This window comes from Eurytemora carolleeae, unplaced genomic scaffold, assembly GCF_000591075.1.
Source record: "Eurytemora carolleeae unplaced genomic scaffold, Eaff_2.0 scaffold795, whole genome shotgun sequence".
Classification (NCBI taxonomy): domain Eukaryota; kingdom Metazoa; phylum Arthropoda; class Copepoda; order Calanoida; family Temoridae; genus Eurytemora; species Eurytemora carolleeae.
The window spans coordinates 43554-61767 of NW_019396722.1; the positions used below are offsets into that span (position 1 = coordinate 43554).

Consider the following 18214-nt stretch of genomic DNA (forward strand, 5'->3'; position numbering starts at 1 on the left):
TACGAAATCATTTACTGAAATAGTAATATAGTACAGAGACTGACATATTTTTCAATACAATAGATCTGGTATTTAAATGCTACATAATACGATACGATACGAGAAAAAAAACGTAATAATGGGAATTCTTAAACGAGATGAAATTATCTTGATGTATTCTTTGACGAAGGCTTGAGTTAAGGACTACATCATCATGATTATTTCATCGAGTTTAAGAATTCCATATTTTTATTTTCACGGGCAGCCGTAGTACATTTGAATTTCCGAGCCGGGTCAACCTTTCCGGTCCCAGTTTGTACTGTATCGCCCGGACATTGGGTAAATAAAGCAGACACTCAATCCGGTGCAAAAAGGTTGACGCGGTCAGACTTTAAGTTGAATTTACTTTTACTAAAGCGTCAGGGGTGCGTGTTTTTACCCTCAAAAGATTAATATTATATCATATTTGTGAAGTTTCATCAGCAAATAATACCCAAGAAATTATTTTTATTAAAAATTCGTTTTAAAAACGACTAGATAAAGTTGGGATAATTGATATCATGAAGGGTTGCAAATAAGTTTTTATATTTCACTTATGCTCTTGTCCTGACTACAATTTTTGTTATCTTTCTAATGTTACAATGGTAAAATGTTAAAAACCCTTTTATAAGTAAAAATTGGTTCTTTATTTGTAAATAATGCATATGGTGTGAATGTTTCCTTAGTTTCTTTGTTTGTTTACTAATTTATAATGCGTTTGCTTGTGTTTTTAAGTTAAGGCTATATTTAGATTTAGCATGTTGAATGTACAGAGTTTTCAGATGGAGAAAAGGTAGAGAATAGAAGTGGGTTGTCTCAATCTACTGAAGATGGAGAGAAGGTAGAGAATAGAAGTGGGTTGTCTCAATCTACTGAACAAAAGTACAGAGTTTACAGATGGAGAGAAGGTAGAGAATAGAAGTGGGTTGTCTCAATCTACTGAACAAAAGTACAGAGTTTACAGATGGAGAGAAGGTAGAGAATAGTAGTGGGTTGTCTCAATCTACTGAACAAAAGTACAGAGTTTACAGATGGAGAGAAGGTAGAGAATAGAAGTGGGTTGTCTCAATCTACTGAACAAAAGAACAGAGTTTTCAGATGGAGAAAAGGTAGAGAATAGAAGTGGGTTGTCTCAATCTACTGAACAAAAGTACAGAGTTTACAGATGGAGAGAAGGTAGAAAATAGAAGTGGGTTGTCTCAATCTACTGAACAAAAGTACAGAGTTTTCAGATGGAGAGAAGGTTGAGAATAGTAGTGGGTTGTCTCAATCTACTGAACAAAAGTACAGAGTTTACAGATGGAGAGAAGGTTGAGAATAGAAGTGGGTTGTCTCAATCTACTGAACAAAAGTACAGAGTTTACAGATGGAGAGAAGGTAGAGAATAGAAGTGGGTTGTCTCAATCTACTGAACAAAAGTACAGAGTTTACAGAAGAAAATATTTGCTGGATATTAGATCCTAAATCTTCAAAAAAAGGAAAGAAAATCAGGTTATCTCGCAAGAACTAGTTCAAGAAATGAAATGAGATCTTTGTCTTTTATTCATGAATCAAGATTTATTGGTTTGTTTTTACTGTTATGGAGTGCTAAGACCCCACATAAAGTTTGTGACACTAATATTTCGATGACTTGTTTCTATAAACTAACATTCAATGTTTTTGATTGTGGTACCATTTCAACTCAAGCTATGTTAGATATGGTGAGTGGCGACTGCTGAGGAAAAAGCAGTTGATTGAAATTGTGAAAAACATGAAACCTTTCCATTTTGGAAAAGCTCTGACCGTTCTATTACAAATATGCAGATATTTTCAAAATCTTACAAAACTTGGTTTGGAATAAAGAAAAACTGAAAATTGTTTGAATTAAGTAGGCAGTCGGGCAATATTCTTTGAGACTCAGACAGTTTGATGAAAAAGCCTTATATAAGGCTTAAAGCATTGTCCATATTTTTTTTAGGAAAGGTCAGAAAATTTCTTAATGAGATTCTCTCTTCTGTCAGGACTAAGCTAGGTCAAGATTTGAATGGAAATTTCTGAATCAAGGTATATCAATACTTTTAAAAATGAAAAGGCAAGGGAGCATGAAAAGATAAGTTTGTATGTTTTAATATAAAAAAGGTAAGTAAGCATGATGTTATGAAGTAAAAAAGGTAAGTTTGCATATTAATATAAAAGAAAAAGGTGGGTGTGCATGTTGTTTGTACAAAATAATTAAGTTAATATCAATATTGATCTATGTTGAAAAGATCAATTTAAGGAGCGTGTAATAATGAATATTCTTCAACTAGTGTAATAATCTGCATTCTGTAAGAATAATGGATATACATTCTTTCACGCTCTGACCGTGTATGAATTTCCGTTCTTACACGGTTTGAGCGTTAAAGAAGGAAAATTTTACACTCCCAGTGTAAGAATAAGCATTCTTAAACGCTAGGAAGAGAACAATATTGGATATTTTTTTCTCCTGAACCGTGTAATAATGGAAATTCTTACATAATAGATTAACTACTATGGAACCGAACATATATGATATAATAAAGAATAGTTGGTATAATTTTATCAATGAAATTGTTTTATATCACCATTTCGGCCAGTAACCGACACTGTATTAATATATATGCTGACCACTGTAAATGTATATAAATGTCACCTTATCCATATTTGACTTGAAGTACGAAACATCTAGACTGTAATACTGTTTACAGTGAACTCCAAAATCCTCAATCTTGTTTAGAGGGATAGTTTGGTACTCACTGGTCTCCTCATCAGGGGGTTTATACCCCTTCGGATAGGTACGGAAAGCCCCTAAAAATTTTTATTTAAAATTTTTTTTTGGCTTTGTAATCAAAATCAAAAAATTTATTTATACTTTTTTTCATATTTAACTTAATACTGAACAATTTTGGCCCTTTTTTCAATAAAAGTTTTGTTCCACTGTTAATTTTGATTTACATTCTTATTCTTATCATTTCTATGCGATTTTTTGTCTCATAATAACATTTTGAAATTTTTGTTACTTTACTACTTACCTAAGTTGACCTTCCCTGCTGAAATAGTTCGGATTGGATCAACTACTATTGCAACAAAGGGATCCTAAAATAAATGTTATTTAAAGGGACAGCCTAACTTTAAGGGACCCTGGATGCAAAGATGGGAAATGGTAATACCCGATGTTTAACGTTACCCCTTAAACCTTTGTCCAACCAATTGTATAAACTGTTAATTATTTTAAAAGTGATTTCTCTACAAAATTTAATTGCGCATTTCTAGTGGATGTGAGCAATTGGAATAAATTATCAGAATTAAGAACTTAGAAACCAAGCAAAGGGGCAATATATTCCCCTTTATAAATCATGCATTGTCATCTTTGCAAGGAGGGACATTAAAAATTTTGCTTAGTCTCCTGAATTGAAATTAAGAATCTCTTTATTTAAAAGAGTTTAATAACACTTGTACCTGAAAATTCTGATTCAGCATTTGAGTAGAAACATCAATACCAGACAACCAACATCCGTATCCTGTGAAAACAAATATATTTACTTTTTGCTCTTTTATGATCTTTCTTCTCTTTGATTATGTTTACTATATTATTATAATAAACAGTAAACCATCATTTCGTGGCAATCAAGTTTAAGCTCTATCAGAAGTACCGTAAATATTTTTATTCGGTCTACTCTTGTTTTACTTTCTACTCTTTTTTATTTCTACTCTCTGTCTGGAAGTTTCTAATAAACGTCAATACGACTAAACTGTTTTGGCTCTTTTGTGGGGGACCTCACATAAGCCCAGGAAAGGTTTATGATTCTCCTTGTCTTTCTTCTTACCTTTACTTTTCCTCCTTTCTACCTTTTTCCCCTTTGAATTCCTTCTGTACTGTACTGTACTGTAACTCTGCAACTGTATTGTACCTGGATGTGAATGGTACCAACCAATGGCATTCTCCAGTCTTCCAACTTGTTTGGCAGATTCTATGTACGCTGTCATGTACTCGTATCTAAAAAAAAGTATAAAAATTTAACTATTAAAAAAAGTGTTTGTATATATTAAGTGCATTTTTTTAAGTGGATTTCTAAAATAAGAAAGCACGTAAGTGTGACATACATATATCTTAGTTTTAAATTAAAGGATAACTAAAGGTAACTAACCCCTGGGTCTGTGACATACATATATCTCAGTTTTATATTAAAGAATAACTAAAGGTTGACTAACCACTGGGCCTGTGATATACATATATCTCAGTTTTATATTTAAGGATAACTAAAGGTTGACTAACCCTTGAGACTGTGACCTACATATATCTCAGTTTTATATTAAAGGATAACTAAAGGTTGACTAACCCCTGGGTCTGTGACATACATATATCTCCGTTTTATATTAAATTATAACTAAAGGTTGACTAACCCCTGGGCCTGTGACCTACATATTTTTCAGTTTTATATTAAAGGATAACTAAAGGTTGACTAACCCCTGGGCCTGTGACATACATATATCTTAGTTTTATATTAAAGGATAACTAAAGGTTGAATAACCCCTGGGTCTGTGACATATATCTCAGTTTTATATTAAAGGATAACTAAAGGTTGACTAACCCCTGGGTCTGTGACCTACATATATCTCAGTTTTATATTTAAGGATAACTAAAGGTTGACTAACCCCTGGGACTGTGACCTACATATATCTCAGTTTTATATTAAAGGATAACTAAAGGTTGACTAACCCCTGGGCCTGTGACATACATATATCTCAGTTTTATATTAAAGGATAACTAAAGGTTGACTAACCCCTGGGTCTGTGACCTACATATATCTCAGTTTTATATAAAAAATATCTAAAGGTTGACTAACCCCTGGGCCTGTGACATACATATATCTCAGTTTTATATTAAAGAATAACTAAAGGTTGACTAACCCCTGGGTCTGTGTCATACATATATCTCTGTTTTATATTAAAGAATAACTAAGGGTTGACTAACCCCTGGGTCTGTGACATACATATATCTCAGTTTTATATAAAAGGATAACTAAAGGTTGACTAACCCCTGGGCCTGTGCGTTCACCCTGGTTTCTGTTCCTTCCACTGGTAGAGCAAAGCTATCCATCACAACCATCACGTTGGCGTCCACCTTACCCAGCAGTAAACCCATTATCTCAAGATTTCCACCAGATCTAATAATAATATTATTATACAGTCCACCCTACCCAGCAGTAAACCCATTATCTCAAGATTTCCACCAGATCTAATAATATTATTATACAGTCCACCCTACCTAGCAGTAAACCCATTATCTCAAGATTTCCACCAGATCTAATAATAATATTATTATACAGTCCACCTTACCCAGCAGTAAACCCATTATCTCTAGATTTCCACCAGATCTAATAATAATATTATTATACAGTCCACCCTACCCAGAGGTAAACCAATTATCTCAAGATTTCCACCAGATATAATAATATTATTATACAGTCCACCCAACCCAGCAGTAAACCCATTATCTCAAGATTTCCACCAGATCTAATAATAATATTATTATAGAGTCCACCCTACCCAGCAGTAAACCCATTATCTCATAATAATAATATTATTATACAGTCCACCTTACCCAGCAGTTAACCCATTTTCTCAAGATTTCCACCAGATCTAATAATAATATTATTATACAGTCCACAAACATATATCTCTGTTTTATATTCTGATGTGCTTCCTAGATCCGGATCCAATGGAAGTGCTTCCTAGATCCGGATCAAATTAATGTGCTTCCTAGATCTGGATCAAATTAATGTGCTTCCTAGATCTGGATCCAAAGAATGTGCTTCCTAGATCCGGATCCAATGGATGTGCTTCCTAGATCCGGATCCAATGGATGTGCTTCCTAGATCCGGATCCAATTGATATGCTTCCTAGATCCGGATCCAATTGATATGCTTCCTAGATCCGGATCAAAATTAAATGGATCCTAAGCACTGGTTCCTTCCCCCATTTAAACATGAAAACGTTTTATCATTTTTTATAATAATACAATTTATAAGTTTTACTTTTTTTAATTTCTCTATTTAAAGGAAACTCTTTTTTGTTATTTATTGTTTAAGTTGTTTACTGCAAGCATTTTGTTCTTGACCTACAGAGTTTACCCTTACCTTGCATGCATTACCATCTTCAGAAGTGCAAGAGCAGATATTTTAATATCCTGATTTATATTCAATATTATTATATTTTCAGATCTCGTAAATTCATTTCTCATTTCTTTTAAGTAACATTCATAATTTACAATTCAGGCTCTTTGCTTTAAATATAATATCAATGATCATTAATATATTAATGAAGTGTTTAGATATTAAATAAAGCACTAGCTTGGGAATCCAGCTTTGCCTGGACCAACGACTTCCCCAAATCAAAATTTGATGCAAATCGGTCAAGGGGTTCAAGAATTGTGATCGAACCTACACACAAACTTACATACTAGAACAGTATCTAAAAATATTTTCATATTCCTTGAAGAAATGTGGATCCTTCTCCCAGGGTTTGGCTGCTAGTAAGGACTGCTGCTGCTCACGGTCATACTTGTAGATCTCATCACCAGCTGATACCTTCAATCAATAATCAATCAATATATATTTGGATTAATAATTCTCTTTATCAATCAATTAATCGCTTATTTAGAAAATTAATCAATTTACAAATCAAATCAAATATACTAAATCAATCAAATACAACATTTTATCAATCAATCAAATATTGAATCATCTAATCGATTTATTAGCAAATCAACAAACCGATGTTTTTTTTTTTTATATTTACATGTTTTTTACTTTTAGATAAGTATGCATTTAAAGTTTTAATTTCGTGTCTATTTCTGAAGCTAACCTCCATCACACTGTTCGTCAACTCCCATGTTTTCTGCGCAGTTTTAGACTGACTTCCGCTTCCGGACGCCATTTTGTTTTCTGCAAAATTAACAACAAAATTAGGACGCACAAAACAGGACAATAACGAGGACAGAATAGGGTTTAATGTGTACAATGAGTACAAATAAAAGTAATAACAATTGACTTGTAAACCGATGTACTGAGTAATTGAACAGAGTACAGTTTAAAAATCCGGTTTTTAATAACACAGAATTACTCGGAAATGCCCAACCAGTCTAAAAGTACTGCAACGTCGTGCTGTACAACACACGAAGGGGTATTCGAGATGTAAATGATTAGTACTTCTCGTTGTTGTTTGTAACTCCGATGTAGATCTGAAGGGAGACTAGTCCAAGACAGAAGCTGACAACAGCATCCTAAAATATGGAAACAAATTAATTAATTGATTGACATAAACTAAAAAAAACGTCAAAACGGGATTTAACTTTTTTTTTTTAAATCCACCAATGAAAACGAAAATTCTGCGAATACACAATGCTCTAATCCCTAAACTAAATTGACCTGCATAAGGTTGACCCAGCTGCCTAGCTGAAGATAGTGACTAGCTGCGCCGACCAGAACACCCTTGTAGCAGGCTACAGCTACAACCAATCCCAGTACACCGGTCAGTCTGGACAAGATTTAATTAAACAAGAGAAGTATTAGTTTTATGACTATTAACCATAAACAAACAACAAACAAGCAGTCAAGCAATATTTCAAAATGTCCTATTTATAGAATTATTTTCTTTTTTGTTGTTTGAAAAATGTTAACTTAAAAAAGCATTTAATCGGCCTATTGATTTTTTTGGCGAGTGTTGCGAAGAGCAGTTTCGTACCGTATCGTATTTAATATGACACCTACATTTTTCATGACCAATTTGTTCCACTTATTTTACTTTTAATTTATATGAGTTAATAATAATGAATAAATTAACGTTACTCTCTATAGATGTTCTATTAAGAGACAATTTTAAAAATTCTAAAATGGGACATATTAATAAGAATAATAGAATAAATCTTAAAGCCCTCCAATATGGGAGACCTAGACCCGCCCACCCGGGTTAAGCACATACTGTAAAAGTTTACTTCCTGGAATAGAAAATATATCAGCCATTTCCTTGTATTTGCTTTAAAACTAAACAAGTTGTTTCCGACTCAGACTAAAATGGAAGATAACTATCTTATGATAGAGAAACATTGGAATTTTGTAGTTTAAGGGGTGTTGCACCCTGCATATGAGACGTACCCTGAGCTCTGGGCGGAGTCCTTCCTGGTCCAGGTCCAGACTAGACAGGCCAGGGTGATGAAGTGAACCAAGGAGATGTTTGCGTCCAGGGACTTCTGGATGTACCTACAACAAGTCAAATTACAATCACAATCGCAATCACAAACACATTTCAAGGATTATAAAAAATAAGAAAGAAGTGATCGATAGTAAAAAATCACATTTAAAAAATTAGAAGACAACCTTAAAAAAACTCTTACAAATGGGAGTACCGTCTGCAAACCATTTATATGTTTATGGTAGGGCGGGCCATGTCGATTCCTTCTTACTTATATTCCATACTCCTTGTCCCCCCACCCACATTTATATCCCATTTTTCAAATATTTAACCTTCATTCTGAAATAAATATTTTCAGTTTTTATGTTTTTATGTTACCTCCAGTCAAATTCTACTCCCCTAGCTCCGACCCAGAGGAAGACGAGACGGGTCAGGATTAGTTCAGCTGTAGCCCAGCCTAACCCAGCAACCAGGATCTTCACACTTCCTTTGCCTAATCAATCAATCAATCAATCAATCAGTTCAGCCGTAGCCCAGCCCAACGAGGGGGGGGGGGGAGTGCAGAATTAAACAAACGCAAAACACGTTTGGGTGGCGTTTGTTTACTTCTGCACCCCCCTCACTCGCCCAACACTGCAACCAGGATCTTCACACTTCCTTTGCCTAGTTAATCAATCAATCAATTAGTTCTGCTGTAACCAAGCCCAGTACAACCCAGCAACCAGGATCTTCATGCTTCCTTTGCCTAGCTAGTCTGTCAATAAATAAATTCATCAATTAACCAATCAATTATTGAATTAATACCAATCAATCAATCAATCAATCAACTAATAGTTATTAAATCAAAACTTCAATTAATTAACCAATCAACCAATCAATTTATCTTTTGAAAACGGGGGTTGTTCTCCTCTTAAAGTAATACAATGAAAAATGTTAAAATGTTGCTACCTGAGACTCTCTGCATGACCAGGTAGATGCCAATAAGATCTGCGATATCAACAGTAGCGCGGAAGAATTCGTGCATCAGGTCGAATGCCTGAGAACTCTGAAGAAGGAAAAATAAACAATTATTCCAGTATTGAAGAGAATGTTTGCAAAAATAACATTGGGTGAAGGAGGACGTGCAAGTGCTATATTTCTAAGGCATTTTTCAGAAGTAGGTCAAAAAAGGAAGGGTGGTGGTAATGTTGGGGGCGAAGGAGTAAAAAGTAGAAGGTACGGTTGGTTTGAAGAGGGGAGAATGAGGGAGGTGGATCAAAACAATTTACTTACATCTTCCTCTTCTAGCTCTGGCATAGGGAAGAAGGTCGCGAGGAACATCATCTTAGCCAACTGTGTTAACATGTACATAACACCAGCTTGTCCAACCTACAGAACAATTTAATAAATGTGTTAAAATATACAATGTACAATTGTACATAACTCGGCAGTCTGTCCAGCCTACCTTCCAGAAAGCCCCGTACTCTGCTAGTCCTGTGAACTTGTACGTAAGATAGTACGGTGTGTACGCCAGGGCGAGGCAGTTGGCGAAATGGTACAGTGTCATTCTATCTGAAATATTCACAGTGGATACAATGAATCCCGACAAGGGTTTATAAATACAACATTCGAGAAGCAAGGGCGTATACAGGATTTTGTCCAGGGCGGGGAGGGTAAACTCTTTTGAAACTTTAAGGGGGGGGGGGGGGCTCAGCCACAGTTAGGAATGAAAACCCACTGGAAACCTACAAGACGGGGTGGGGCGCCTGTATACGCCCCTGTCGCAAAGAAAAGATTTTATTCATATATCTATTTAAAATATGTTACTGGGATGATTTTATTAAAATATCAACTGAACCTTCTTAAAAAAAAACTGAATTTAGAAACACTAAGCAAAGACAACATCTTGATGTCTGAAGTTTTAACTACAATTAGAAAATTAAATATGCTTTTAAACACTAATTTAAAAACCTATACTTTGGAATAAATTAATCACAGATAAGTTAGAATATGAAATAATTTTTAACGAGGATTTAATTACATCTAAAGTAGAACAATTCGAAGTTTACAGTTTGGCAGACAACTATGTATCACGGCAAATTGATGAAAAGATGGAGGGGGGGAGGATACTGAGTTTTAGGAAAATATGAATCCTTATTTCACCAGGAAGATACGGAAAGAAGCCCACTGTCCCGAACCTGCAAATTAAGAACAATTATTTTCAAAATATAATAAATTTTATGAAACAAAACACTTTAAATGATAATGATATTTAATCTTAAGATAAGATCAAAAATGTTATTTTCAGCACAAAATAGATTGATTTTTTTTCTTAAAGTCTATTTCTGAAATGAAAACTTTTTAAATGAGAACAAACATAAAGGTCAGATACAGTTTTAGAGATTTATTATTGGCTAAGAAACAATCTAAAAACGTTGTACTACAAAGATCGGATTAGTGCTTTTAGTGGGGATTAAAAAGTTAAACTGCTCTGACCTGACAGTGAGAACAATATCATCCTGTTGTCCAGACAAATGGTTCAAGACGCAAATCCTGATCAAATTATAATATTTATATAATCAATTTATATAGTTTAAATCTGATTTAAGACCAGTTAAAACTGTGAAAAATGCTTAAAATCCAGTTGAAACTATTAAACCCCCAAAGAACACCAGTTTAATTCCAGATGCAAGCGGTTAAAAGGGGGGGGGGCACAAAACGTATTACTCTCCGGAAAATTTAAACAGTGGTTAAACATAACTTAGAATTGTCGTAGGAGGCTGATTTTTTGCATGCAAATTCCTTCAAAACCAAAAAATGCACATAATATACATAATTCTGAGTTTGCATGCAAAAAATCAGCCTCCTACGACAATTCTAAGTTATGTTTAACCACTGTTTAAATTTTCCGGAGAGTAATACGTTTTGTGCCCCCCCCCCTTTAGTTTAAACCGGTTTAAAAATGTACCTGAGGCAGGGAAGAGTTAAGGGCATCCATCATATCAATATTCTAGAAAACATTTTTCATATTAATTGATAAAACAATAGAAACGCGTAGATCAATGGTTGGACCCTGAAATACGGTAGTTTCAACCAAACACAAGCTGCCAAACCTTGCTCTAGTCTTGATTTAGTAACGCCGATTTTCCACAAAATCTCTTTTTTCAAAGAATGTTTAAATCTTAAGATATATTATAGCGCTGAATCCGCTTCAAAATACAATGAATCAATGAACTGTAGTATAAAAATTAACAATAAAATTAATCTGAATATTTTCCTCGTTTAGAAGCATATGACATTTAGCTAAACTCCTGGATATATCACGAACAGTTGACAGCTTCTCACAGTGCTTCTCATATCTTTTCTGCCGTTCCTAGGTAGGGAGATAGGTTGGTAGCTAATTAGACAGGTAGATGGAGAATTAAGGCAAGTATATCGGAAAGACACGAAGTCGTAGGTAGACAGTTAAATAGACTAGACAGGTAGGTAAACAGGTAAGTAAGTAAACAGGTAAAATGGTGAAAAGGCAGGTTGGTAGTCAGACATCAACATAAAGTGACAATAGAAAGATTAGAAATAAAGAATGATAAATAGATAACCAAACAACTAGAAAGATAAACTATTTATTTAGATATATGTTTTACTATTTAGATAGATAAATAAACACGAGGATTTGTAAATAAATTAATACACAGGTAAAATTTAAAAATACCTGCAAACTGTTTGCAATTGAAACTACATCATTTTCCACGTCTTTTATTCTCCTACAAAAATAAATCAATTAATTCTAACTAAATATGGAAACTTATTTATACAAACATTTTTATGCAATACTTGTCATGATGTGTAAAGTAGATCAAAAAGTGTTTATATGTGTTTTTTACACAGAGCTTCATTTCACAAGAATAAACTTGTTTCCGCAACTATTGTTAGAAAATTCACAGAAAAGAATAAAAATCACAAAAAAATGGTTTATTACAAAAAAAGGTAAAGTAAGAGCATAATTTCTAGAAAATATTTACCTGGAAATAGTTCCCTGATCCCCAGCAACCCTGGCAGCGCACTTTCGTAAATGATCTTCGTACTTCTGTAAGATAATGTTGATTGGAGCTGGATCTAATCTGGATAATATCTCAGCATACTCAGATCCTGGTTTCCCTGCTTGAACACTGGCCTGCATTATCGGGATAAAACAAGGAATCTCCTGAATACACAAACATATCAATCACTCAATCAATCACTCAATCAATCAATCAATCAATCAACCAACCAACCAACCAACCAACCAACCAACCAACCAACCAAATAAAGTGAGACAAATTGATTGATTGAGAAATATGGATTGAATGAGTAGTTATGTTTGATTGAGAAATACGGATTGCCTGAGTAATAATGTTTGATTGAGAAATATGGATTGAATGAGTAATTATGATTGATAGAGAAATACGGATTGCCTGAGTAATTATGGTTCAATGAGAAATATGTATTGACTGAGTAATTATGGTTCATTGAGAAATATAGATTGACTGAATAATTATGATTAATTGAGAAATATGTATTGACTGAGTAATCATGATTGATTGAGAAATATGGATTGGTTTGGAAATATTGATTGATTGGGAATTATTGATTTATTAGGGAATATTGATTGATTGGGAAATATTGATTGATTGGGAAATATTTATTGATTGAGAAATTTAGTTGATTGAAGAGAACTAAGTACAAACTACACAGTGACCCCACTTTGCATGAAGGAGCCTAAAGCAATCCCTAAACCTAATGTTTTGATTTATTGGAAAACCTTGATTAATTGAGTGGACTGAAAAATAAAGATATTTTGAGAAATATTGGTTGGACCCTATTTATTTACGGATTTATTAAAATTGTAAAAATAAATTGTTTGAAATGATGTTATCAAGATCAATAGACTATGTTTGATTGATTTAAAAACAACTTATTTAGTGAAATGGTTCTGTCAACACTAGAAGCTGTATTTCAGGCTTTTTAGACTATTAAAGTCGTCTTCCTATTCCCAAGTTTACTGGGTCTCATTGTATGTTGATTGTTATTCTACCTGAAGCCTGATGAGATCAATATCCCCTCTCATCTCCTCGTTTATCTTCAACTTGTTCACGGTAACCAGCGTGTTGGCAGCAGACTTGCTCAGCCTACTCATAACCATACTCATCTAACAGCCATACCAAACCAAACTAAATTAATTAATGGCAAATTAATTTTTATTACTTTAACGACTTATCTTCCCCGAGAAAAGTTTCCGTACTTATTTTTATTCTTTTTTCTTTCTGAACACTCTTGGGCCAATACTTAAAATTTGTACCTTGGAAACAAGATTTTTCTTTTTAATATTTTGGTCGACATTTTGACATTTTGATCAAACAGACTAAATAGGTTTAACAAGAAGTAAATTTTAATCATAAGAAAAATGTGACTTTCTGATTGAATACCCCCTGACAATAACATGGCAGGCAGATTACAAAGAATTTCTTCATCTGGACAATCTCAAAATTATTCCGTTTTCAGTTTTGACAAGGTTTTGTTAAATGAATATGTTCCTGGTTTGAGCTCTGTGTAGGCGGGGAGATGAGAATTTAGATCTAGAACTTGCTGGTTTACTCTTCTTAGGAGAGTCTCCTATAGGCTTGTTCACTGTGTAGGATACAAAAGGTACATCACTGTCACTACATACACTTCCCTGTCTAAATAATTTAAACAATAAGACAATCTCTAAAAAGTTCCGCCATTTTTTTTTTACAGAAATAAATGAAATAAAATTGGAATGGATGTCGTCTGCACTCCTCTTTTTAGCTTTAAATGACAATGGATATTTAGTATTGGACACCAATTTCAAAAGATAGAACCTTAAAAATTACAATTTTTTTATTGTATATTTCTGATTAAAAATAAGAGCAAAGATGAATATCATTTAGTATTCTTTTGTTTATTATTGTAGTATTGAACAGAATTAAGAAAACTAACAATTGAAGCAAAATTTACTCAAGTTTTCAAACGATATGTTAAAGTTATGAAGAGGAGATACGGTAATGTTACATCGTCTATATGCAACATCCCCCCTACTGTACTTCGGACCTACTAACTTTCCGACCTACTGCAATATTTCTGTATTATTTGAGAGTTAGGTTAAGTTAAGACAATTTCGGGACCGACCGCTGCTGCTAAGATAAGCTAGGGGGCCGAGCTCCACGGCTAGGGCAGGCTAGGGGGCCGGGCGCTGCGGCTACAAGTCCATATAGTAGCTGTAAAACCACTAGCTAGTAGATCGGATGTGTAGTATAGCGGATTTGGCGATAGTCAGAAGTGGAGTATAGCGGAATTGCGTAGGTCGAGAAATACACCACCATAAGTAAAGTTTACCTGGGAGATAAGGCGCCTTCTCTAAGTGCAGTCGTTGCTGGGGACTCAAGTACCTCAGGCAACTACGTAAATTATTTTTATTAGTAATAAATAATAAATTAATACATTTCATGATAAAGAGGTTGAAACAAAGTTATGACATTCAGGGTTACCCACAAAGTATGAGAATTATAAGTTGACCAGTTACTCTGCTGCTTTAAATATAGCCATTTAATAACGATTTTAAACAGAAATAAAGAAATGTAAAGCAGCAGAGCTTGGGACCTTGCCTGTATGAAAATAAATTGATTAAATTCTGTAGCATACATTATAAGTTTAGCCCAAGGATACATATTTTGATATCTTTAACATGTAATAATAATATTTTTGTTTGTTAAAATATCAATGATTGCAAATATTGATTTTTATGTATTAAGTTGATTTGCCGTAAACTTTGATCATCTTCATTAATTACCTGTTTCTCTTCAACTGGAGATTCTTTAGCCTGGGTGCTTTGCTCAGAACCCATTTAAAAAAGTTAACTTGGCTTCGATCTTATTCAATATTCTGAAAGAAGACGACAATCTAAAAAATAAAACTGGCGGATTTTCACAAAACAATTAAATTATAGTAATGCGCAAAATCAGGAATATCTACAAATATACTTTTGATGATCAGGGATAGATTGAGAAATTTGTACTAGCTTTAAGGCGGTTTAACTTCCAAAAATTTACTTTAAATATAGTATCCAATTAAAATTTTAATTTACTTTATGAAATGTTGAGTCGCTTCAAATTGGATTTATAATTCGACTTAACTAGAAAAATCTACATAAAATATACTTCTAAATTCTACACATACGTACAGATTCACAAAACAGAAATATGTGAAGACTCAGATAAGTTAGGACTGACAAATCTGATAATTATTACAATTTCATGGGTTTAGAATATTTTACAGAAAGTTTATGAACATTTATATTTCAATAGTTTCCACTTTCAAACGTAAAAATTAACAGAGCTGAAAACTTTAGAATAAGATATCATTAATCCCGATTACTTAATCTAAGTATCCAATGGACAAACTTTAGATTTTCTTCTTAAACCGTTCTTTCTTGGATATAGTAGAGAAAAATCAAAAACCGGTTTTTAAATTTGAGAATTCCTCCCGTTTCTGTATATTAATCTTAAATGGCGCGCAAAATTTCAAATTTATCGGCTTCATATACGCGACTCTGATTGGTTGAATTTTATACATTTTTCAGGATACAAGTACAAGATTAGGTTAGTCTCGATATTAAGAAAAAGAGAGGATTAAGCATTAATCTCGATATCCACCATTCTAAAGTTTTCAGCTCAGAAAAGATTTGAGACAACTTAACACAGGGATCTTAACTGAAAAGGGATTAAAACCCTTTTACATACATATATATATATATATATATATCCCGAAAATAAATGACTTCCCTCAAAGGCTTAAATTCAGCAATGAAATCTCCTATTCAGAACAATGAACAATATTAAATAGAAAAATGAAAAATTGCTAAAAAGTAAATATTTTTCCCGTCCTTTAATTCAAAATTTAGGAACATTGCAACCATAGGTGGTTTAATTTGAACTTCTCTCCGTGGTGTTCTAGTTTTTCTAGTGCTAGTAGTTCTAGTTCTTGTTCCTACAAACCTTCTTTACGCAGACCTTACAGCTAAGTTTACCCTGCCCACCAAAAGCAGGCTTATCCTAGCAGAGAAAATATAATTAGAGCGCAAGCAAATCTTCAATTTTTTGTAATTGTTTAATATTTTCCATCTTAAAATTTCTGTTCCAAGGAGGAAAGTACAAAAAAAGTTTTAGTTTTTTATTAGTCCCATTATTAAATCGAAGCGTGCAATGCAGGGATGGCTTCCAACATACAGATTGGGGGTTTAAGTCCCAGAATAGATAGACCAAGGACCATAGAAATGTTAAATTTAGACATAGTCATTGACATAGACAAAGGCATACACAAAGATATAGAAAAATGCAGGGATATAGACATTGCCAATAATAATAGCAGATGGCATTTCATCAAAATTATATATCTACCTGACATACAACACAATTCCCACAGTCAGGCAGTTTACACTTAACACACACTCCGCAACCAACTTTCCGGTCAATCTTCTTTACCGTCTCATTAACCTTTACAGGTTTAACTTTTCTAATCGATTCTGGTTTCTGAGTTGGTTCAGTTTTCTTGACTGGTTCAGCTTTCCTTGCTGGTTCTGTTTTCTTGACTGGTTCAGTTTTCTTTTCTGGTTCTGCTTTCTTGGCTGATTCGGTTTTCTTAGTTGGATCAGTTTTCTTGACTGGTCCAGTTTTCGTAGTTGAATCGGTTTTCTTGACTGGTCCAGTTTTCTTTGCTGGTTCTGCGTTCATGGCTGGTTCAGCTTTCTTAGTTGGTTCCGTTTTCTTTGCTGGTTCAGTTTTCTTTGCTCGTTCTGTGTTCATGACTGGTTCAGCTTTCTTAGTTGGTTCCGTTTTCTTTGCTGGTTCTGATTTCCTTGCTGGTTCAGCGTTCTTTGCTGGTTCAGTGTTCTTTGCTGGTTCAGCGTTCTTTTCTGGTTCAACGTTCTTTGATACATCTGCTTTCTTGACCCAAACCTCTTTAATTGGTGCTCGACGTTTAGGAGTTCCTATCTTCTTAGCATCCAACTTGGCTTTCATATTGACACTCTTCAACACTTTACTCACGTCAGCTTTCGTTGCAGACTTCATGGCAGGAGCAGCAGTAATTGCATCTTGAACTATGGCATCGTCAAGTATATCTTCAGTCTTTTCCTTAATAGATGGAGCAGTTTGTTTTATAGGTTGTGTCTGTTTTTGAATAGGCGTCTCTTGAGTTTTAAATGACTCCGAGGATTTTATCGGAGTATTGGGTTCTACTGCAGAATTGGGCAAAAGAACATTTGTTTTTTTGATAGTAATTATTCTCTTCGGGGTAGAGGTAAAGGGCTGGGGATTACTTGGATTCTTAACTCCAGGTGCGGGTGAGGAAGATGTGCTCTCAGATGCAAAGGACTCCAGGGTATTAACGTTAATATGAAGGAATGCAAGGTGAAGTGCAAATTCGTTTTCATCCCTGTATAGTTCGTTGCAATAGATGCAGATTGTTCTACTCTTAGCTATTTGGAACAGCCGTTCCTTAAAGTGATGAAGAACAAGGTGAACTTCCATCTGTTTGGTAAACTTCCCACAGTATTTGCATGTTTGAATCTTTCGCGCATTTGGGGCCTGAGACCGATGCAGATTTGGCGTGGAAACCCGTCTCCGAACTTGTTCTTTCCCGCGGTTTTTCTCGATCGTGATTGGTGATCGTACAGTTGAAGGCTCTTCAGGACATATGGCGTCGTCGAATGTAATGCTGGCGATCTCTGAGATCATGTTCATTCCTGGAGCTCCATCCTGGAGTCTTGCTAAACCCTCCATGGGTCCAATGGAATGCCTCATTTTCTCCACCTTTTCCAACCTTTTGGCTGTCCTCGCAGCTCTCCCTGAATCCTTGGGACAGATGTGCTTGTCAAAAGATCCCTTGAAAATAAATCCAGTTTTGCAGCGTTGACATCTAAAGTGCCTTTTAGGTTTTACTGTTAACAGTTTCTTATTTCTGAAAAAGATAA

The 18214-nt window shown here is 34.3% G+C and overlaps 4 protein-coding genes across 4 annotated transcripts in view; all 4 read right to left on the minus strand.

The window, feature by feature from the left end:
* The window catches only part of LOC111707798 (COP9 signalosome complex subunit 5), a 12588-nt gene extending 5613 nt beyond the window's left edge, over positions 1-6975 (minus strand). The window contains exons 1-8 of the mRNA XM_023480956.1: positions 6883-6975; positions 6510-6605; positions 6156-6205; positions 5055-5183; positions 3927-4012; positions 3475-3536; positions 3048-3111; positions 2669-2823 (exon numbers count right to left, since the gene is read on the minus strand). Coding sequence (XP_023336724.1) covers positions 2669-2823; positions 3048-3111; positions 3475-3536; positions 3927-4012; positions 5055-5183; positions 6156-6205; positions 6510-6605; positions 6883-6954 — 714 coding nt within the window. The 5' untranslated portion in view covers positions 6955-6975. The remainder of the gene's footprint in view (positions 1-2668; positions 2824-3047; positions 3112-3474; positions 3537-3926; positions 4013-5054; positions 5184-6155; positions 6206-6509; positions 6606-6882) is intronic.
* LOC111707801 (transmembrane protein 147) lies at positions 6959-9762 on the minus strand. Its single transcript, XM_023480958.1, has 7 exons — positions 9653-9762; positions 9481-9576; positions 9157-9253; positions 8587-8701; positions 8172-8276; positions 7446-7554; positions 6959-7300 (listed from the first exon to the last, which is right to left on the minus strand). The coding sequence occupies exons 1-7, from the start codon at positions 9752-9754 to the stop codon at positions 7220-7222; spliced, it is 705 nt and encodes a 234-aa protein (XP_023336726.1). The 5' UTR covers positions 9755-9762; the 3' UTR covers positions 6959-7219.
* Positions 9759-15186, minus strand: LOC111707799 (BLOC-1-related complex subunit 5-like). The gene is made up of 10 exons (XM_023480957.1): positions 15035-15186; positions 14581-14642; positions 13761-13904; positions 13262-13355; positions 12210-12391; positions 11900-11951; positions 11465-11560; positions 11156-11197; positions 10684-10740; positions 9759-10385 (listed from the first exon to the last, which is right to left on the minus strand). Exons 1-9 carry the CDS (start codon positions 15086-15088, stop codon positions 10702-10704), a joined length of 765 nt encoding a protein of 254 aa, XP_023336725.1. The 5' UTR covers positions 15089-15186; the 3' UTR covers positions 9759-10385; positions 10684-10701.
* LOC111707796 (uncharacterized) overlaps positions 15144-18214 on the minus strand; it is a 5714-nt gene continuing 2643 nt past the window's right edge. Inside the window, exons 6-8 of the mRNA XM_023480954.1 lie at positions 16641-18201; positions 15897-16295; positions 15144-15579 (exon numbers count right to left, since the gene is read on the minus strand). Coding sequence (XP_023336722.1) covers positions 16218-16295; positions 16641-18201 — 1639 coding nt within the window. The 3' untranslated portion in view covers positions 15144-15579; positions 15897-16217. The remainder of the gene's footprint in view (positions 15580-15896; positions 16296-16640; positions 18202-18214) is intronic.

Bases quoted from the DNA above. Each gene is read 5' to 3' on its own strand.
- LOC111707801 (XM_023480958.1), bottom strand. From the start codon at position 9,754: ATGACACTGTACCATTTCGCCAACTGCCTCGCCCTGGCGTACACACCG. The intron at 9,254-9,480 runs GTAAGTAAATTG...TTCCTTCTTCAG, and splicing joins CAGAGCTAGAAGAGGAAGAT to AGTTCTCAGGCATTCGACCT. The intron at 8,277-8,586 runs GTAACATAAAAA...GACTTGTTGTAG, and splicing joins GGAGTAGAATTTGACTGGAG to GTACATCCAGAAGTCCCTGG.
- LOC111707799 (XM_023480957.1), bottom strand. From the start codon at position 15,088: ATGGGTTCTGAGCAAAGCACCCAGGCTAAAGAATCTCCAGTTGAAGAG. The intron at 12,392-13,261 runs GTAGAATAACAA...TTGTGTATTCAG, and splicing joins TTGATCTCATCAGGCTTCAG to GAGATTCCTTGTTTTATCCC. The intron at 10,741-11,155 runs GTACATTTTTAA...TAATTTGATCAG, and splicing joins TTAACTCTTCCCTGCCTCAG to GATTTGCGTCTTGAACCATT.